This window comes from Pseudophryne corroboree, chromosome 8, assembly GCF_028390025.1.
Source record: "Pseudophryne corroboree isolate aPseCor3 chromosome 8, aPseCor3.hap2, whole genome shotgun sequence".
Taxonomy (NCBI): domain Eukaryota; kingdom Metazoa; phylum Chordata; class Amphibia; order Anura; family Myobatrachidae; genus Pseudophryne; species Pseudophryne corroboree.
In genome coordinates, this window is record NC_086451.1 from 298,447,550 (window position 1) to 298,470,304 (window position 22,755).

At 44.3% G+C, this 22,755-nt stretch overlaps 1 protein-coding gene across 1 annotated transcript in view; it reads right to left on the bottom strand.

The window, feature by feature from the left end:
- Positions 1-850: 850 nt before the first annotated feature.
- AMOT (angiomotin) overlaps positions 851-22,755 on the bottom strand; it is a 123,143-nt gene continuing 101,238 nt past the window's right edge. The window contains exons 9-13 of the mRNA XM_063937329.1: positions 20,352-20,542; positions 17,606-17,728; positions 16,371-16,603; positions 15,924-16,148; positions 851-1,122 (exon numbers count right to left, since the gene is read on the bottom strand). Of these exons, the coding sequence (XP_063793399.1) occupies positions 1,025-1,122; positions 15,924-16,148; positions 16,371-16,603; positions 17,606-17,728; positions 20,352-20,542 (870 nt within the window). The 3' untranslated portion in view covers positions 851-1,024. The remainder of the gene's footprint in view (positions 1,123-15,923; positions 16,149-16,370; positions 16,604-17,605; positions 17,729-20,351; positions 20,543-22,755) is intronic.

Sequence of the window (22,755 nt, forward strand, 5' to 3'; positions counted from 1 at the left end):
CTATGTGCAGGGGCGCCGCTTGGAGATTATGTGATCTCCAAGCACCGCCCCCATCGCATCACCGGCAACGTCACCAACGCAGCAATATGGTGGGCTGGTGACTCCGGTGTAAATGGGGGCTGAAGCAGGTCGCAGCAGGGTAGCTCCCGTGTCAGGGCTCCCAGCTGCGACCCGCTTCAGTTGGTCTAAAAGCGGTATGAATGTATTTTCGGTTTGATGAATACCAGTACCAGAAGTTAGGAGAACAGATAGCAACACATTAACATAACCACACTAGTCTCTGATGGAATGAAGCAGGTGGTCATAGCAAACACGTGTAAATATAGGTTTATGGACTAAACACAAATTTGCAGTTAGTGTTATCCCTGCAATCCACAATGTAAATAAATGGAACATTGGAATGTTGATATTAAGAAACAGTATGCTATGAAGGATTAATAACAGGCATGCTAGTGTGAAATGATAATTGTTATACTCTACAGTGTCAATATTTTACATTGGTTTTTTTAACAAAGACAAATAAAAAATAACCACAATCTAAAGGTCCATTTGTGTTTTTGTGTATCCTAAACTATCCTTTAAACTACTACCCTTGTAACTCTGTATACTTCAAAGCAGTTACGTGCTGCCATTCTCTGAACAAGTGGAACTGCAGCCTGAGTACATCTTCTGCTGGAAAAATGGAGGTTATCATACATGTCCCACATCTGTAGATAAAATATGCCCTGTCACCAAACAAGGCTGGGTACCAAGTCCTCTGCCAGCAGATCTGCTATGTGCTTTAGGGGTAGCTCTCAGAGGCTCTTTGCCATAAATTACAAAGTTAACCCTGCAAATTCAGGTCCCTTCATTTCTGTACAAAATGCAATAACTTTATTTACAAATATAAAATGTTAAGTTTGCAGGAGTCGGGGGAGAAAAAACCCAACAACTTTTCTCTGCTTAATTTTCAAATATGTATAAATATGCGTAAGAGAAGATCGTCCTATAAATATCACAATAGTTAAAGTAAAAAATATCTGGCTTATATGAGATATTCCACCAATTCCCCATCTGTAAGATCTTGGCCCAGGGGCGGAACAGGGTTTTTTCGATCCAACGTGCTGCTCTGAAAAACTGCATCTATGGAGAAAAACAGAAGTACATTTCAATATTAAAGCTAGAGATTGAGTTTTCTCATTTGCTGCTCTATATCCAATCAGGACATTTATCTAATAGTATATTTAATTATATCCTGATCTTAAGTAAAGAAAAATGGCACTTTAGTGGTTTTATCACTGCAGCCCTTAGCCAAGCTAGAAACATTTTCTGTAGAGTGTATATACAGAACTTATAGGTTCTAATGGTATCCGGTCACTAGGTCGACAAGACTTAGGTCGACAATGTCTAGGTCGACCACTATTGGTCGACAGTAAGTAGGTCGACATGGTCTCTAGGTCGACATGTACTAGGTCGACATGACAAAAGGTCGACATGAGTTTTTCACTTTAAAAAAAAAAAACTTTTTCATACTTTACGATCCATGTGGACTACAATTGGGAAAGGTAACCCGTGCCGAGCGCAGCGAGGCACTTTGCCCGTAGCACCCAATAAAGCATTTATGGAATGTGGTGGAGAGTTCCATTCGCACTCAAGATCCTGCACCTACAAATATCAGGGAGCCGTGGAAAGCTATCCAGATGGCATGTGTCAACATGTCTCCAGAGGTTCTCCGTTCACTTGTGGAATAGAAGCCACGATGAGTTGCTGTACTTCGACGCGCTAGAGGGGGTCCTGCACAATACTGGGCACCTATCCCATGAATTTTGTCACTTCAGTGTATATGAAGACATTATATTGACAATGGGAAGCATTTTGTTATGTTCTTGTTTGACAATCACACACTTAGTGAATGAGAGACGATATAGCCACATATGATGAACCTGTGTCTCAGATTTAGTAGCATGTTAAATACACTGATATCTCCCAATGACAACTGCATAAATAGGATTTAAATTACCTACCGGTAAAACCTTTTCTCGTAGTCCATAAGGGATATTGGGAAGACTTAGTACGATGGGGTATAGACTGGGTCCAAAGGAATCGGTGCACTGTAACATTTCTTCACTGGGTGTGCTGGCTCCTCCCCTCTATGCCCCCACCCACAGGCAGTTATAGGTAAAACAGTGCCCGAAGGAGAAAGGACATATATGAGAGAAGGAACATAACAACAATGAGTGGTAAGATTTATACACCAGTACACCACTGACATGCAACAACCAGTAACAACAACAACCAATATCCCTTATGGACTACGAGAAAAGGATTTACCGGTAGGTAATTAAAATCCTATTTTCTCTAGTATCCATAAGGGATATAGTGGGTCATGCCGACCCGATCGCACGCTGCACTTCTTCGCAGCTGTGCGATCGGGTCGGAACTGCGAATTGCGCACGCGCACCGTCGCCGGGCAATGACGCTGGGAACGAAGAAAGCGGTCGCAGCGGTGACCGCAAGAAGACTGACAGGAGGAAGGAGTGTCGGGGCGTCAACTGACAGTTTTCTGGGGAGTGGTCCAGCGAACGCAGGCGTGTCCAGGCGTTTTGAGGGCGGATGTCTGACGTCAAATCCAGGACCTGCGTCGCTGGATCCGTCGCAAATGGTAAGTAGGTCTAGGGCTGGTCTTGTTTTATGTGAAACTTTTTTAGCATAGCAGGGCTGCACAAGCGTCCGCAGCCCTCCTATGCTAAAATACACTCCCCCATAGGTGGTGTCAGGTTGATCGCACGAGCAGCAAAAAGTTGCTACATGCAATCAACTCAGAATGACCCCTATTGGGGAGACTTAGTCCGATGGGGACGTCTCAAAGCTTCCAGAACGTGCGGAGACTGCTGAAGCACCGCCTGCCCAAACTGGGTATCCTCTTTGGCCAGGAGATCAAACCTGTAGAACTTAACAAACGTGTTCTTTCCCGACCAGGTAGCAGCTCGGCATAATTGAAAGGCCGAGACTCCACGGGCAGCCGCCCAGGAAGAGCCCACCGATCTTGCAGAGTGGGCCTTCAGAGACTTAGGAACAGGTAAGGCTGCCGACACATAGGCCTGTTGGATAGTAAGCCTAAGCCAACGAGCAATGGACTGCTTTGAAGCAGGGCAATCTTTTTTCTGCACATCGTAGAGCGCGAACAAGGAATCCATCTTTCTGATCTGAGCTGTTCGCTTGACATAGATCTTCAAGGCTCGCACAGCATCCAATGCCTCCGGAGGAGCAGAAGTGCCAGAACTGGACGGAACCACAATAGGCTGATTCAAGTGCCTAGTCCTGAGCTCCATTCTGTCCTCGTAAAAGACCAAGTAGGGACTTTTACACGATAAGGCCCCCAATTCTGAGACACGTCTAGCAGAAGCCAGGGCCAGTAACATCACAGTCTTCCACGTGAGGTACTTGTCTTCTACCGTCATCAGAGGTTCAAACCAGTAGGATCAAACCAGGAGGACTGTAGAAATTCCAACACCACATTCAAATCCCAGGGTGCCGTAGGCGGCAAAAGAGGAGGTTGTATGTGGAGCACCCCTTGCAAGAAGGTCTGAACTTCTGGCAACACTGCCAATTTCTTCTGAAAGAAAAATGAGAGAGCTGAAATCTGGACCTTAACGGAACCCAGGTGTAAGCCCTTATCAACACTAGCCTGCAGGAAACGTAGGAAACGTCCCAAGTGGAACTCTGCAGGCGGATACGTGCGTTCCTCGCACCAAGAGACATATCTTCTCCAGATATGATTATAGTGTTTTGACGTCACAGGTTTCCGGGCCTGAACCATGGTAGCAACAACCTTCTTGGAAAGGCCCTTGTGAACTAGGATGTTCCGCTCAACCTCCATGCCGTCAAACGAAGTCGCTGTAAGTCTGGGTAGACGAACGGTCCTTGTTGAAGAAGACCTCTTCTTAGTGGTAGAGGCCAAAGGTCTTCGACGGACATGTTCAGAAGATCCGCATACCACGCCCTCAGAGGCCAGTCCGGGGGGAATCAGAATTGCCTGGACTCCCTGATTTCTGATTTGCTTGAGCACCCTTGGGAGCAACAGAATCGGAGGAAACAGGTAGACCAGCCGGTAAGGCCAAGGCGACGTCAGTGCATCTACTGCCCTTGCCTGAGGGTTCCTGGTTCGTGAGCAATACAAGTGAAGCCTCTTGTTGAGTAGAGAAACCATCATGTCTATTTGTGGGCAGCCCCACCGGTTGATGATCTTCTCAAACACCTGATGGTGGAGACCCCACTCCCCCTGGTGGAGATCGTGACGACTCAGGAAATCCGCTTCCCAGTTGTCCACTCCCGGAATTAAGATTGCTGACATTGCTCTTGCATTTCTTTCTGGCTGCAGGTAGGACTTCTGTAAATTGAGAATCCACCCATGGTATGACAGAAGTTGGATAGTGCGGTCGATATGGAGCAATAAAAGCTCCCCGGATCTTGCTTTTATCAGGAGATTGTCCAGGTAAGGGACAACATTGACCTCCTGGACCCGGAGCTGGATCATCATCTACGCCATTACCTTTGTGAATACCCTCGGAGCTGTGGACAGGCTGAAGGGTAGTGCCTGGAACTGGTAGTGATCGTCAAGTAGGGCAAACCTCAGATAAGCCTGATGAGGTGGCCACATTGGAATATGAAGGTAGGCGTCCTTGATAGCCAAGGAAACCATGAATTCCTTTCCAGGACCACAATCGCTGCTCTCAAGGATTCCATTTTGAACTTGAAAACCTTTAGGTAAGGGTTCAAGGACTTTAGATTCAGAATGGGTCTTACCGAACCGTTCAGCTTCAGTACCACAAACGGGTTGGAGTTGACAATGCTAAATTCCTTTGTCGTATAACCAACCCTTATGAAGCTAAGAACACTGTACGCTGTTTACTTAAGAAGTACCGTAATGGTACGCTATCTGCGTAGCGATCGCTCAGCCGTAGGCGAGACGCTCAAGCGTCACGTTCGCTCGCGGCCCAGTGATCACAGGACACGTTATTGGTTAAGTCTAGGGGAAAGATTCGCTGTTACGTAGTGTACGCTAGAGACCACGAGGAGGTCACCAGCGATGCAGACGCTTACAACACTTTACCTTGATATTAAACCTTATACCAATGAAACACACAGAATACCTTAATGTGAGTACAGGGTGTAAATGCAACCTTGTGTAACCTGACTACCTACAAAGCTGTTTGAGCGTCACCGACGCTCAAATGAACACTTAACACTATAGTAAATACACAAATACTGATTTAGGGTTCCAAAGCCTATTATCTGTATTATATCTAGTATACTTGTAAAAGAGTAACACAGTACAAATGATACACTACAATATAACAAAGACTTCCTAACCAAACACCTAACTAAGGGATAAACTACAATACTATCCTGGTCTAACACAATACAATACAATACTATAAAGTTTAGTCTAGGGGAGATATGAGAGAAAAGAGAAAATAGAGAGAGAGAGAGATAGACACAGAGAGAGAGAGAGGAATTGGCTCACAGAAAGACAATGATTACGGAGAGAACTTACGCACAAAGGGTATGATCGCCAGCGCCTCGATATCCAGCTCCCGATTATCAGCAGATAACCGTTGATGAGAGAGTGAGAGCTGGAAGTGGTTGGTCTGCCTATTTATGCCCCACACACAATGCAATCTCCTAGTCCCTACAATCCTACAGTTTATTGGACACAGGAATTCGGCCCTGTACTGTAACCAAAGGTCATAGGTTGATTCATACAGGTGGGCTGTGCTGATTTCCAACAGCTCAGGTGGGTGGGGAACTGGGTTTCCCGCCGCATACCTGAGTATGTGCAAATCATAGAAATGGACATAAACTTCTTATGTCCATAACTATTCGCACGAGCGATTAATACGCTCCAAACCAACACCGGAATATTGCTAATTAAATACTCTTCCGATGGGTATCAAACACTGCTGTATGACTCCTGTTAGACCCTTCGTGCAATACAAAGAGGGATTCCTCCGCTCAGGGACATTCTATCTAAACCAAACTTACAGAAACTATTGAGGGGAACATGATCTATGAAATACATTAATTGTGAATATTTGTAACGAATGAGTCGCACGCTACGATCACATAAACTCTACCGTAAATGCGCATACTGCGCGTGCGAGTGCACGCTATTGCGGGTATGCGCTTCCACGGGAGAGCGTACGCATGCGCAGCACGGACCAGTGTGCGGTGCAAATATGGCAGTGTGCATTAAGACATTTTTTCTGACTTCGACAGTCCACCCTTTGGCAGTCAATAATAACTGCCACAAAACATTTAAGGAGAAAAATGTAAGTCAGGGGTTAATTGATTTCCATGGTTGGGTAGGGGAGGAGAGAGGAGAAGGTGTGAAGAGGGTATGACCTAGTGAGAAAGTAGAAGCATGTGTGTATGAGTCCATGTTTGGGGGGGTCATGTATCATCGTGCCGTACGTGTGGTAAATCAAGCTTCGAGGTATTGCGAAGTATACATTTGAATTCCTTCTTATCCCGTACTAAGGGTCTGTGGATGGGCTGTCAAACTCTACCGAGCTCATTTCGGCTGTGGTTGCAACAAAATGGGGATGCACATTTTAGTTGATGATACATGAATGGGGGAGGTATGTGGTTGCTGATATCTGTGCCTGTATTCCCTATCGACTATGTGTGTCATTACCTGAGGGTTGTAGAGATGAAGATAAAGAACACTTATGGAAAATGCAATGATATTCTATGCCAGGGAAATGTACATTCGTCGATTGAGGTCTTGATTGGTGTCATTTGCTTGGAGTCTTCTTCTTTGTGCTTTTGCTCATAAATCGTGAGTAAAGCAATCAACGTCCATGGATTTACAAAAAAATGTTGGGCTAGCGTGATTTTAAAGTTCCTAGGGAAACTGGGGTACCCATGGCATTGTCCATCAAAATCTTGTATATCAGGTCGTCTGCTCTTCCTCTTTCCATCTTTCCGTTGTCGGCCCCTTGGCTCATCAAATCCTTCGTCTACGTGGGTCTTTGTACCTCGGAGGAAAACATAGAAATGGGTGAAAGACGGACCGTATACTCATTACATCATTACGTCATGGTTTCTAGCATTGGGTCATAAATCAAATCCAGGTTAATTACAGTTTCCTCACTCCTCAAGCTCATCACTTTCGTACTTTGTTTACACTTCGTCAAAGCCTGCCCGCATCTAAATATCAATCCAATCGATATAACGACACCCAAGATACACAGTAGAAACTTTCCAACATCCATTATGACTCCTTGAGCCCACTCTCCCAAACCGGAGAACCAATTTCGCGGGTTCAACCATGACACCCAACCAGTCAGCTCATTACCTACAGCAACAAGGGTGAGATTGTGTTTTCGACGAAATTCCCATTTTAATTGCAGAATATCATCCATCTTTTGGTCTATGACCTCTACCGGATCCTCGGTACTATTTGTGATGTACGTGCAACACTTTATGCCGTACTGTGTTGCCAATGTAACACAATATCCGCCTGTTACTGCTGTAAGGTAATTAAGAACCATCCTATGCTGAACTAGTTCCGTTTTGTAAGCTTGGAGTTCTCTTCCGGTGTATCTAAACGTGTCATCATACATTTCAGTGATATTATCTAACAAATTGGCGAGTGCGGAAATGTATTTATAATTCATCACTCCTCGAGCGGTACGAGTGAAATCTAACGCTACCAGAACCTGAATCCCGGTGGATTCATGGATAAGATCAGAGGCCGGATGCTCTAACCTTTCTGACAGGTGTCTTTTAACTCGGTGTTCGTAGTGAGTGTGAGTATAAGGAGCTTGGGCACCACGGTGTATGTCTTTCATTTTGTCATGTGTTACAGTCATCACTTCAGGCAATACTTTTCCAATATAACACAATCCTTCAGAGTTTGGGGCAAGCCACTTGTACGCCTTTCTCCCGCATATGAAATATGCATCATCGGGGAGAACATAAGGGACGGAGAAGGACATGACCATGTTACAAACCTTCCAGGTGAAATCTCCTGACCCTAATTCTTCCATCTGTCTAATGCACGTATCAGTTTGTACGATATGTGCACAGTATCCTGGTGATACCTCTCCAACTTTAGTAATCCTATTTCCTAAGGTATATCGATACCGAAAAGATTTTCCTCTACTGGCTATGTGGCGTACGAGCTCTGTATCTGTAGGCATTCTATCTGCTCTGTGTGAAAAGGTCATGGTAAGGTTGCTCCATGACACTTCCCAATTTCCCGGTTTTCTAGGATTGGAGATGTTAAAACATATGAGGGACCTATCCACATGGTATTGGTGGAGCTTCAAACTAGGAGGGCTGGAGATGTTAAACCTCCGGTCCACCGGTCTCCCACCACTTAGCTCAAGTACCTCCCCTAACGTTAAAGGAAATGGTACTAGCCCTGATTTGCTGTGACCCTGAGGTACTTGAGAGCATACCCAACAATCGGTCTTGTTTAATACGTTACCCACTAAGGAGTGATAGTCACTCAATGGATGCCGGTCCATATGGATATTAAAACTAGATTGGCATTTCTTTGTTACAGAGCCTACAGATACAACTTTCTTTTTGAACTAACATTCCTTCACAGTTGTTTACAAATAACATGGTTGTTAGATCGTGCCCGGTACTCGCCTTTGCTTGGTGATTGGGTTGCTATTGGAAATTTACACCTCCGTCTCAGTCATCAGGACCTTTCTGGATCCTTTCTCGACCTCACTGGTACTCTCACCGAAACAGACTGCTCTGGTCAACATCATGGTCAACAGGAAAATCCATATCACAGTCTCTTGGGGCAAGTCCATCTTACAGGAGGAGAAAAGAAGAAATTTGTAAAGGGGGTATAAGAAAATCAGTTTGAGGGGGAGAGAACTCGTTACGATAATAAGTTCTCTCGTTTTGTTGTTCTTCTTGTTCTGCTGTCCTCTCAAAAGGTGCTGTCTCTCAGTCTTCCAAACGAACATTCTGGCGATGCAATATTCCTTCCTAACCGGCGATCTTTCTGTAAGGAGAAAAAAAAAAATCTGGCATTACCATTGGTCCAACTGAGGGGTGACATACCATCTTTAAACCATGGAAACATGAGTGAGAAGAGAGAGAAAATAAAAAAAAACAAAAGAGATAGAGAACAATTCATGTGCATATATACATTACATAACTCGACAATAACCATCAATAAGAAAAGAGAAACAAAGCATTTTTAAACATTGTAAGAAAACATTGTTAGCATTAGAAAAACATTGTCAGACTTATTAGGCTGTCATATCTATGTATCTACTGGTCTCCTTGAGCAGTCCCTCCCCACCAGCACTTGCATTACTCCACTGTCTGTATCTGGCCAGAATACATAGTGGCGGATAGGTCATGCTGGGGTTTGGTAGACTTCTGCAAGGACCAAGTGGGTATGCAATGTGTGAATTCTTACCAATACTCGTCAGAGATGGGGATAGAGAGTGAGAAAAGAGAAAAAGATTTTCACGAATACATTTACAACTTTTCACCCGGTCATTCCTGTGTCTTCAGGGAATGACCTCCCACTTCATTAACCGTTACCTCAGGCTTACCATCAGTCCTAATGATCACCTTTCCTGACCACATATCATGGGTGTGGCCCAAAATTCTTCCTATGTGATCCCTGCTTGTAATTTGGTGTGTCATAACTTTTGCTCATTTTCATGTCTAGGGGGTTGGTATGCCTTCTGTGAATCTTTGATCATACAGTTAGATCTTTCCTAGGATCTGGGTAATCAGACATGATTGATCTCAATTCTGTCCGGGACCAGGGATGGCGCATTGCACTGTCCTTGACGGGAATGGTTCCCTGATCATCAGTCTTCCCATTGGGGACTGTGATCACCCTGACAGGACTAAACTCAATCACATCACCTTGTTTTGGTCTTACAATATGGGGTACATTTGTTTGTGCGTGATATAAAACATTGTACGTACCTGTGGACACGACCTCACCTGACCCTCCGTTAGGGGGTTTGATTATTGCCTTTACCAATTTGGTCGCGTCCACCTGGATGTCTTGTAGGATGGCTTCTGGAAGAGGTGCCGACATCGTTCTGGGCTCACTTTCTTGTTTGTATTCCTGAGGAAAGTTTAACATGGGGTGCGACTTGCATGGGTTAATAGTTGTACATTCAACAGTATTACAATAATCATTGTTACATTTATTACACTTATTCTTATAATCTATATTACAGTTGCTAAGAGCGTTTTTATTGTTCCACCTTTGTGCTTTTCTCTCCGCAATCAACCTCTCTCCTGCAATGTATGGTGGAGGAGGAGCTGTGGCAATCAGCTTCCTGACCGCCCCAGTTCCCGCCGCCAGAGCCAAACCTCTCTGTATCTCACCTTCCTGGTGCCATAACTGCAAGTAATCATGATGCTGAATTCGTCTCTTTGATGATTTTACGAGACATATCCTCCTCCTTAAATTTTGTAACACATCTGGACTGAAGCTACCTATTCTTGGGAACTTGTCCCTGTCTTGTACAGTCATTCTCTCCCATTCATCACATAAAACCTCTGTGTGACTACCGTATTTTTCACACATAATGTATCTTGCCGACCCGACTGGTCGGTTCTCCGAATCAACCTGAACCTGGGTTGATCGCCCCCTACCTGAGCAACTGGCCCCCATCGTCTGTAGGTGTTGCTTAGTCCTCCTTGGATTTTCTGTATCAAGGTTTTCAGCAAGCCTTTACAGACAACCAAATTACTCCACAGTAGGCCGGCGGTGGCGGTTTACCGAGTACCCCACTCACTCGCCCACCTCGACCAATACGACCTGATCACACCGATATGGTGCTGGCGTACTCGATACAGGGCCCCTATGGAACCTTCAGTTTACTGGAACATATGAGGGTTACCCGCAGGACACTTACTCTTTCCAGTAAAGTTGGGGTTGTTAGATAGTTCCTGAGTGACCAGCGAACTTCCCTTCCAAAAATAAAAAATTACACAAATCACGTCAGAATGTACAAGTAGCGTTTGTGACCACTTTTCTCTAATGGTATGAGGTCAGATTACTAACTACTGCACACAATTACGTGCGGTCCAATCGTTCAGTACGCGAGCACTATTTGTCATGTACTGAAAGATTAATGGAATCGATGTTTCCGGCTGCGATTCCTTCAACCAGAGCTTGTATGGCCTATATGGGTTCTGCACCAACACCCCAGGCGTTGTGCCACTGGACTTTTATAGCGGACCTTTTTACCTTATGACCTCCTGGTCTTGTTACCTTATGGTCCGCTATACTCTAATGCTCAAATATTATTTAACCAGGGATGCCTCCCTAGCCACCGTATATGTCACTTACACGTATGTCCCTTTACGAGTACCCGACTTTCCTTTTGGTTCCACCTTTAAAATTGTATAAACTTTTGTATACAAAACACACTCACTCAACACATGTACACTTTTGTTTCTATATCTATTTCTGCGCAGAAATTGTCTTCAGGCCAAGTGTGTTACCAATTAGGAGCAGGATCTGTTAAACTAAATTTCAGATTTTCCAAAAATAGATTTGCGTTATTTACCGCTTCGCGTTATTTATCGCTGTGCGTTAATTATCGCTTTGCGCTAAAATCCAACTTTATCACAACTTGAGCTACGTGGGCGTAACCAGACGCTACGTTGCGTAATGTACGCTGCGTGCGTCTGCCTTTTGGATTGCGTACGCTAGTCTTTGTTAGCGACACGTGTACGCAATGCAAAGGATCCACCGTAACACAATATATATTTTATCAATGTAGATGATCCCTGATCATCTACCGCAATCCACACTGCACCCTGGCTGCCTCGTCTCTCGGACAAGCCGTGTGTTGTTCTATACTTTAACTATTACCTCTATTATTAAATAACAGCAAATCTCCTTTTAGCCCTTTCTATCAACTATAAAAATGTGGCAAACAGGAATAGTGATATACGAAAAATGAAATACACAAGTGAAAAGAAATGCAGGTATATATGCGTGCGTATGCAAGACAAAAGAAAAAAAATAAACAGTTTTAAAAAGACACAAGCGTTTTGTTCTTACTTCCGGTTACCGGGTTCCTTCAGCACTCTTTACCTAAGCGAAGCAGACGCTTATCCCGTCAGCAACTGCGAGACAACCTCCCACCCTTTTGCTGGGGGATAAAGTCTGCTGATCTACCTAGTGCAGATGTGAAAAGGACCGGGCGAGCCCGCAATTGACAATGCTAAATTCCTTTGTCGTATAACCAACCCTTATGAAGCTAAGAACACTGTACGCTGTTTACTTAAGAAGTACCGTAATGGTACGCTATCTGCGTAGCGATCGCTCAGCCGTAGGCGAGACGCTCAAGCGTCACGTTCGCTCGCGGCCCAGTGATCACAGGACACGTTATTGGTTAAGTCTAGGGGAAAGATTCGCTGTTACGTAGTGTACGCTAGAGACCACGAGGAGGTCACCAGCGATGCAGACGCTTACAACACTTTACCTTGATATTAAACCTTATACCAATGAAACACACAGAATACCTTAATGTGAGTACAGGGTGTAAATGCAACCTTGTGTAACCTGACTACCTACAAAGCTGTTTGAGCGTCACCGACGCTCAAATGAACACTTAACACTATAGTAAATACACAAATACTGATTTAGGGTTCCAAAGCCTATTATCTGTATTATATCTAGTATACTTGTAAAAGAGTAACACAGTACAAATGATACACTACAATATAACAAAGACTTCCTAACCAAACACCTAACTAAGGGATAAACTACAATACTATCCTGGTCTAACACAATACAATACAATACTATAAAGTTTAGTCTAGGGGAGATATGAGAGAAAAGAGAAAATAGAGAGAGAGAGAGATAGACACAGAGAGAGAGAGAGGAATTGGCTCACAGAAAGACAATGATTACGGAGAGAACTTACGCACAAAGGGTATGATCGCCAGCGCCTCGATATCCAGCTCCCGATTATCAGCAGATAACCGTTGATGAGAGAGTGAGAGCTGGAAGTGGTTGGTCTGCCTATTTATGCCCCACACACAATGCAATCTCCTAGTCCCTACAATCCTACAGTTTATTGGACACAGGAATTCGGCCCTGTACTGTAACCAAAGGTCATAGGTTGATTCATACAGGTGGGCTGTGCTGATTTCCAACAGCTCAGGTGGGTGGGGAACTGGGTTTCCCGCCGCATACCTGAGTATGTGCAAATCATAGAAATGGACATAAACTTCTTATGTCCATAACTATTCGCACGAGCGATTAATACGCTCCAAACCAACACCGGAATATTGCTAATTAAATACTCTTCCGATGGGTATCAAACACTGCTGTATGACTCCTGTTAGACCCTTCGTGCAATACAAAGAGGGATTCCTCCGCTCAGGGACATTCTATCTAAACCAAACTTACAGAAACTATTGAGGGGAACATGATCTATGAAATACATTAATTGTGAATATTTGTAACGAATGAGTCGCACGCTACGATCACATAAACTCTACCGTAAATGCGCATACTGCGCGTGCGAGTGCACGCTATTGCGGGTATGCGCTTCCACGGGAGAGCGTACGCATGCGCAGCACGGACCAGTGTGCGGTGCAAATATGGCAGTGTGCATTAAGACATTTTTTCTGACTTCGACAGAGTAATAACCCTTTCCTTGTTGTGGTATTGGTACTGGAACAATGACGTGGGACTGGCCCAACTTTTGGATGGCCTGTTGCAACGTAACTTGCGTATCCTCCAAAGCTGGTAAGCTTGATTTGAAAAATCGTTGGAGAGGAGCACCGTCGAACTCCAGCTTGTAGCCCTGAGAAATGAGGTCCTTGACCCAGGTATCCTGGCAGGAACCCTACCAGACGCAGCTAAAGTGACGCAGTTGAGCTCCCACCTTGAGATCTCCTCGGGGTGGGTGGGCACCGTCATCCTGAGGACTTAGTGGAAGCAGAACTGGTGCTCGGTTCCTGAGAACCGGTGTTCGCAGGTCTTCTTGTCTTACCTCTGGTGCCTCTAGCTACATTGGAGTCACCTCTGGCCCAAGATCGAAATCTGTTAGACTGAAAAGACTGAACAGACGGCTCCGGGTAGGAACGCTAGCCGGCGGGGCTCCAGAGGTGAGAAACGTGGATTTTTCTTCAGTGATTTTGGAAATCCACGTATCCAATTCAACTCCAAAAAGCCATTCCCCAGAAAAGGGGAGAGATTCCACACTGCGCTTGGACTCTGCGTCCGCTATCCACTGACATAATCACAAGGCCCTACGCGTCGACACTGCCATGGCAGAAGTCCTAGCATTAATATTGCCCATCTCCTTGAGCGAGTCCGACAGAACGCGTGCAGTGTCCTGAATGTGCTTCAGGGGCTTCACCGTAGTGACCAGAGGCATATTCCCAGAGAGGCCCTCCTGAATTTGAGAAGCCCACGTGTGAATGGCATGGGTCATCCAGCAACCCGCTATGACCAGCCTTTGCGATACACCTGCTGCTGGGTAGATAGACGTTAGTGTAGTCTCTATTTTTCTGTCCCCATGGTTCTTTATGGTAAAGGAGCCCGGGGCAGGCAGCACCGCCTTTTTTGACAGTTGAGAGACTGATACGTCAACTACCAGGGGTTCTTCCCAGAATTTCCTACCTTCAGGAGCAAATGGGAAAGTGTGCAAAAATCTTTTCGACACTTGGTGTTTTTTGTCTGTATTTTTCCAGGCTAACTTAAATAGGTAATCTAACTCTGCAGAATCAAGGAAAGTGACATTAAGCTTGTTTTGTGTAAAGAAAAAACGACTGCTGTGACGCAGCGTACCCTAGACGGAGTTTTAACATATACATATAGCAAGACTGAGGGGTTCGATACCCTGAGCAGAAGCGGAATCCCCACTAACGGGATCCAAGTACTCCCCATCCTCCTGTATATCCTCATCTGAATCAGAGAATAAGACAGGAAAACCACTCTTTTGTGGTCCTGAGTTAGAGAGGGGGGACTGTGTAACATCTGCCCTAGCAGCTAAGTCTGCAACAGCCTGTTGTAGTAGCGGAGTTTTCTGAACATTAGCAGTGATTTGTGATGACATATCAGACATCATATTCTTAAGGGCCCCTAGCCAGGATGGCTCTGGTCCCTCTACCCCAGTCCCCTTACTGAGTTGTGAAGATTGGCTGCATTGTTCACATGAAACAGAATCAGATGATAAGGGAGAGAATCTGGTGTGGCATACACTGCATAGTTTGTGTTTACCCATGTTCACAGTAAATCACAATGACATACACATACACACAGACAGTAAAACTCATCAAGCCTGCCCTTACTGTATGTGAGAGGGAGACATACAGAGAGAGAAGACCAGCACACCCCAGCTACACAGCCCGGGTGAGGCTGTCCGCTTATAATATCACAGTGAAACACTTATGATTTCTGTCCTGTATAGGACACAGATTGTGTACAATAGCGCCTCTCCCCCTTTGCTACAACCTGTACCAGTTTTCCAGCGTTTTCTGAGTGTCAGGAGGAGCTGTGTGTGCCTGCTGCAGTTGAGGAAGGCGCTAAAATGCTGCTGGTCCCGCTCTGATGTAGCTCTGCCATGTTGCCCAAACAGCATACCGAAAATAACAAAAATGTAAAATAAACTGAAGAAAACTCTCTGGAGCTGCAGAGATGTGCATCCTCTCCTGGGGGAACTTTTTTCTAAACTGCCTGTGGGAGGGGGCATAGAGGGGAGGAGACAGCACACCCAGTGAAGAAATTTAAAGTGCACCGGTTCCTTTGGACCCCATCTATACCCCATCGTACTAAGTCTCCCCAATATCCCTTATGGATGTTAGAGAAAAACATTTTTAGGTTTTTACATTGGCATTATTGTAGTCAGACAGCTGTAAAGGTGCAGTCTGGTAAGAAACCACAACCAGCCTCCAGTGCTGAAGATTACCTGTTCTCTCAGAACTGTACATGGGGCTCGGAGTGGCCAGCCTCCCCGGGCCTGGAGATGCGCTCACTGATGGAGATTTGTTCTGTTCACTGCCTCTATCTGTTTGTGTGCAGCAGTCTTTGCTACCAGTCTTTGAATGTCCAGACAGTTGGGGTGTGGATGGAAGTACAGGTGATGGAGTGGATGAGATAGACTCTGAGCGATATTCAGTTCCTAAGAGGACTCCTACGTTTAAAATTAAACATATTGCTTTAATATACAGTACGAATTTGCAGAGTTTATTCCTCACTTATCTCAAGACAAAATATTGCCATTTTACCAGCAGAGGGTGAGGATAAGGATTATCCTTCTACTGTACACATCATCTTTCTGGCTGTGCATATGTTACTGGTGAAGATGGAGAGAAATGCTAAGCTATAAGATTGATCTTGTGGCATCATGACCTACCTAAGCTGCCTTTCCAGCTTTTGTCCTCTCGTTTCTCCTCCAGAATTGGGGTATTGCTCAGTGTAGAAGAGTGAGAGAGCAGGCCAGAGCTGGCATTGGAGATGGACATAAGCGACTTTGATGGGCGCATGGAAGATGGTTGGTCCGACTTATTGGGATCTTTGCGAGAACGTTGCTGAAGCACTTTAATCATGGCGTCCTTCTCAATTATCTGTGCATGCAGAGTCTTTATTCTGGCATTGAAAAAATATATAGATTTCAGTTACTTAAGATTACATCAAGATAAATGAGACTAGTTATTTAATTTTATAACCGATGATCTGTGTGTGTGTGTGTGTGTGTGTGTGTGTGTGTGTGTGTGTGTGTGTGTGTGTGTGTGTGTGTGTGTGTGTATATATATGGTGGCAAATAACTAACAACATCATACAAAACCTTCACTACTGTAATACTGGTAGAAGGTTTATGATGTATTCTATGGCTATGAATCACAAATCTTGTAGCCTCCTTATTCGCCATCATATAGGATAACGTGCGGCATAACTGCCACAAGGACAGTAGTGGCAGTGAGGGCGGCCTGGAGATACATGACCACTCACATGGTAGGCCCTGCTCTTAGAATGTGCTTGCTGCTACACAAGACAAGAAAAGGGAGCTTCCGGTGCTTTAAGTAAATATGCATTACTTCTGCTCTCGTCCATAAAAAACTTTACTGTGGGGCATGTGAGTTACATCAATGAACTGTACACCAAAGTAAAATACGACGTCAGAAGACAAGTTTGTTCAAACCATTCCAAGAGCCACATACCAAAGTCACAAAGAAATGCCCAAGAAGTACTGGACAGATTTCCTTGAGCCTATAGGTTCCATGTCAATTTTAGAGAGATGATCTGAACTTCTGCAGTGACTAAATAGTCAAAAAAAGGGATGAAGTTAATATCCCGGAGCTCAGGATCCAGGCGGTCAAAATCCCCACGGTAAGTACTGGGATTAGGGTTAGGGGTTAGTTTAAGGGTTAGGAACTAGGGGGAGGGCTAGGTTTTAGGTTGCGGGAGGGAACGATTGGGATTAGGGTTAAAATGCTTAAATTTTGAACGCCAGTATATTGCTGTCGGCAATCTGACCATCGGGATCCTGTGCATTGGGATATCGATACCAACAGAGTTAAAAAGGTATGATAGGTCTACTCCAAGTGAACATCAATGAATCATATGACATTAGCTTGTTCTAGAACTCACCTCCCCTCCATGTCTACACATCGTCGATTGGCCAAAAGTATCTCTTCTTCTTCCTTTTGTATACGAGCCTCTAGGGTTATATCAAAACTTGCACAAGGAGAATGGCTGATTGAGCTAGTGTCTCTGAAATGAACCATTAAAGTTGTTGTTATTATTATTGATAGTAATAGTCATAATAAATACTTATTGTTAATTACTTACATAGCATATAGATATTACACATTACTGAGAATATCAGTCCACATCAGTTCATGCCCCGGTGAAGCTTAAAATGTAAATACTTAAAAATCCATATTCTCTAACACACACACTAGGGTTAATGCAAATTATCCTCTTTCTTTGTACTAAGGTGGGAAACTGCAGCAACCAGAGGAAACCCACACACAAACATGAGCAAAACATACAAACTCCAAATAGATAGGTCCTCCCTGGTCAGAATTGAGAGTGTGGGCTGGCACCACTCACTTTTAGGCCCCATAGTGATGGCTACTAGGCCAACTTTAGTGATGCCAGCACTGTCTCTGCACTAGTGGCTAGTTGCCGCTTGCTGCACTCACCATCTACTATACCATCAGTCAGGTAGACAAGTAAAAGCCACTGTCCTTAGACACTCCTAATAAGCACCTGAGCGGATCCATATTTGGAGAAGGATACTTAGAAGCTAAATCATCATACATTTTGTAGGAAACAATGCTCCCATACCTGGAGAATAAGTAGTTAAGTAATGTGCTTACACTAGCTGTCCCAGTAACCAGATATGCGTTTTACAACTTTCAGCTCTTCAAACAGCCATGTCCCTGAAATAACTAGTAAATTCCAACACAGGCCTGGGAAGAGCATGCAGGCAGAGATAAGATAAGGAGAGAATGCAATGCACACCCATCTTGGCCAGTTTTTCCCTACATCAGCACAGCCTGGGAACCATGGGCTGAATTTCCGCACCTGACATTTTATCAAATCAACAGGGTTGGCCTCCAGTGGACAGCACCTTGCTTATGTAAAGTTGGACCACAGCCATAAGGAAGATGAAACCATGTGACGTTTGATGTTCACACACACACATTTATTAGATAGAAAGATAGACAGATAGACAGATAGATAATACACACATATCCATATCTATTCTTCCTTTGGCTTCACAATGTTTAATATGTTTCAGAGAGCATCTAACTTTAGAAAACGAACTAAGGAGCTAAGGAAATGCCACAGAGCATAAATAATAAAGTGAAAACGATGCATTCTATCTTGTTGCAAATACTGCAACACCCAATTATATTTGGATGTGGCTGACAGCACACTGGGGCAGATGTATTAACCACTTAACTGACAATTTATTTCACCGAAAACCGCTCCGAAATTGTCGGGTTTTTTTATGAGTGAATTAGGTGAAGAACATGATTTTAACCCTATCCCAAATGATTTTAGTTTAAAAGGAAAAAAAAATATTTATTTTGCTTAAAATTTTTTTTTCAAACATCGATCGGGAACATCGCGACCGTCTGGAACATCGCAGCTTTCATTTTGAAAGCCGGACAGCCTGCAGGTATACAGGGGGGGGGGGGGGGGGGGATCTGGGGGTGGCTTGGGAGGGTTCATTTACTCTCCCCAGCGGCTGACATTGTCTGCAGCTGCTGGAGGGGGGATCCTGCCGTGCTGACCGATCAGCAGTGATCGGCAGCACGGCAGACACAGGGGTAGAGTGCAGGGAGGCAGAGGGACCTTCTGGTCCCTCTGACAGCAGCAGCGGAGGGAAATTTATCTTCCCTGCCTCTGCTAACACTCTCTATCTGACTGGTTGCATCCTGTGCGACCAGGTCAGATAGAGCACTTGCAGGCATGGTCGCATCTGATGCGACCATGCCAGGCAAGTGGTTAAACCTTGAGAAGTGAGAAACCAGTAATAAGCGCAAGGCGATAATGCACCAGCCAATCATTACGGATTTGAAAAATTACAGGAGCTGACTGGCTGGTGTATTATCACCTGGCACTTATCACTGGCTTTTTCACTTCTTTATCCCTTTCTCCTGGTTTAATACATCTGCCCCACGGCTGACATTAACAGCTCCCACACAACACTGCCAACACAGTCCACCTTAGTGACCGAAGAACGAGCCAGCATTTGGCCGAAATTTATATGAGCTACTTTTTCTCTTACCCATTCTGTACAAGTGGAAGAACTACATTTATCTACATTAGTGAGGTAGGTACCTATAGGTCAGAACACCTCACCATTTTTGTCTGTTGGAGATTTAACTCCTGAAAACCTAACAGGTGATACTGTGCTGCACTGTAAGTACCATTCTCTACACTCAGGTACTCATTGCTGGGACACATATACTAAAAGGGCTAATAATCAGAATTAATTTATCTCATTAGCTTTCTATTTTCTTCAGCAGTAAAGACAACAATGTTTAAATATTTTTTAATTTGTGGTATTCATATATATTTTTATAATACTTTTATGTTTTTTTCCAACGGATGTAGGTTAATAAATTTGATGACATATGTTATATTAATCCAAGAATTTTGTAAGTTCTTGTGTAAAAAGGATAGTCACACATTGGTCTGTATTTTTTGTGACGGTTTGCACAGCTGCTATACATCGGCAGCAGCTGTGTATATGATGAAGCGCCACTAACAGCTCAATCGTTCAGATACTAATTGTAGTTTATTTTACAGAACTCTGGTCACATTTGGTAACGTGACACCAGTTTAGGCAAACACCATAACACAGATAGCCACCTACCTCTGTGCAGCCACGGTGGCAGCAGCATCCAATGCAAACTGCCTCATGACACTCTCTTCCAAGTACTTCTGCTCCCACTTGGTCATGTCTGCCTCGAGGGCCAGAACTCGCTCCTCTTTCTCTCGGAGTAGCTCCATCAGAGTAGCAGTGTTATACTCTGAAACATTGCTGGACTGCGAGTTCCCCTGGCGCTGTGACAAAGGGAGAGAGTTCACTTAAGTTTTACCTTGAACCACTACCAATCGGAGCATAAAACATCGCTGCATAAATGTGACCCAATGAGCTAACTCTCTAAACCAGACGTTGGTAACTCTAACAGGACTGCAGAAGCAACTACAGTAGAATGGTAATATCTATATAGCCATTTAATAAAGCCTACTAATTGCAACGTATAACAATAACATTAACAGATACTACTTTTATGTATAAATCTAAAGTGCATAAGGAAGCAAGTCTATTATAATATATGGTCCAGCAGGAAGCAGCAAAGGTTAACAGTATAAAGTATTAGAGAGTAGAACAATGAGGCATTGATATAGACTTCGTTAAAATTCCTCTCCACATGTGAGCAGGACACAATATACTGTGTGCTCCTCTGACAAGGCTGGTCCTGGCTCCTGAAGAAGCAGCTTGAAGGGACTTGATTAAGTTTTCATTCTGGACACAACACACAAACAAGGCGATTGTTTTGCTGGCCCTCTGCAGGAGCTGCTGACCACAGTTCACCTCTTCTAGCTTCATTCAGGACTCTTGGAAGGCTGAGGGTTTGTAATGACCTTACTGTGCAAATGCCCTGAATAATGTGCGCACACAGCACTTTGGTTGGGCCAAAGAAAGGGCTAAATTTATACTGGCTATTTCTAGGGCGTCTGCCGGAGTCTTGTATGAAGGCCAATGTATATTTAATGCGTGTGTAAGTATACTGAACACAAAGGGGACATTTGTAAATAACTGTACCAAAAGGCAATCATTCAAAAAGTGCTCACTGCACACTTATGATGGGTCTCCCCCTTGTGCCTCTACTTTAGGAGTAAAGGTGCTTCATCTACTCTATTTGTTATTTGATGCTGATCATCCCAATGACATCACATTGCTCTGCATATAATATATAGGCAAATACCACTGACTCATCACAAATTCTCCTGAACCATATAAGCTAGGAGCTTGACATTTGAAAAGTAGCCTGCTTTTGTGACCTAGGCACCTACTAGATAGGGATTTTTCAAAGTCCCCCCCCTCCCCACAAAGGGGTTAAAAGGGGTGAGATGATTCTTGGGAATTCCCCCCTCACAGAGGAGAGTTAAGACAGCCCACCCAGCCGGGGCTATAAAGAATGCAGCCATAACAAGTGGCAGAGGGGGGAAGACACACTTATCTGTTCCTGGACTTCCTTGTCAGTGGCAGTTGCAGAGCAGTCCATTATTCAAATAGGGGAGCCACATCAACTACCACCCCCAAACACTGTCAAACATCGCTGGGTGTGGCTTCCCTATTTGAATAATGGACTGCTCTAAAAGTGCCACTGGCAAGGAAGTCCAGCATTATGGTTCAGGAGATTTTGTGATGAGGCACTGGTATTTGCCTTTTATATATATATAGATCTCAGATATAAGTACTTAAATAACTTATTTCCAGTGAGGAGAGGATAGTGTCTCAATTATCTGAGGTTAACCTGTCACTTGTACTGAACATTGCCGAACCTTCTCAGAGAGCAATAGGAGACAGATATTTTGACTCTTAAATGCATTAAGGTAGTGGTTTCCAAACTTTTTTGAATCACGGCACCCTAGAATATAAGAATTTTTTTCACGGCACCCCTAGGCCAAATATTTCTAATTGAGAAATTTAGAAAGAAATATTACATTAAGTAGATCGCGTTTATATGTCATCCTTAGGGTCAGTTGTGTGGTGAGGGACAAGATTTGCTTCTGTTTGGCCACATATTTTATGACTGGCAGCCACCAGCACTGGTTTTGCCTATTATATTGACCATGAATAATTTGAATTGGTCCTGGACCACCAACCCAGGGCACCCCTGCAAGTGTCCAGAGGCACCCCAGGGAGCCACGGCACACAGTTTGGGAACCTCTGCATTAAGGGAAAGCTTCATAGTCAGCAACTGCTTATCTGCTGTGTAAAGGGTACCAACAGCTCTCCCAGAGACCTTAAGTGTTGTGCGAAAATCTTTACCCAAAGGAGAGTGAGAAGCTAAGCAAGGAGGGCCCTTTGGAATAGAGTCAGCCTATCCCTATCCCTGCAAACCTGACATATTTAACATACAGCGGGCGGAGCTTGGCCTGTCGTGCCAGCATTTACAGCACTGAGCAGGGCAGCATCAGAGGCGTGACGGGGTACAGAAGGAGGCAGATTATTCTCCTCAGCGCCAGCTTTTTGACAGCATCAA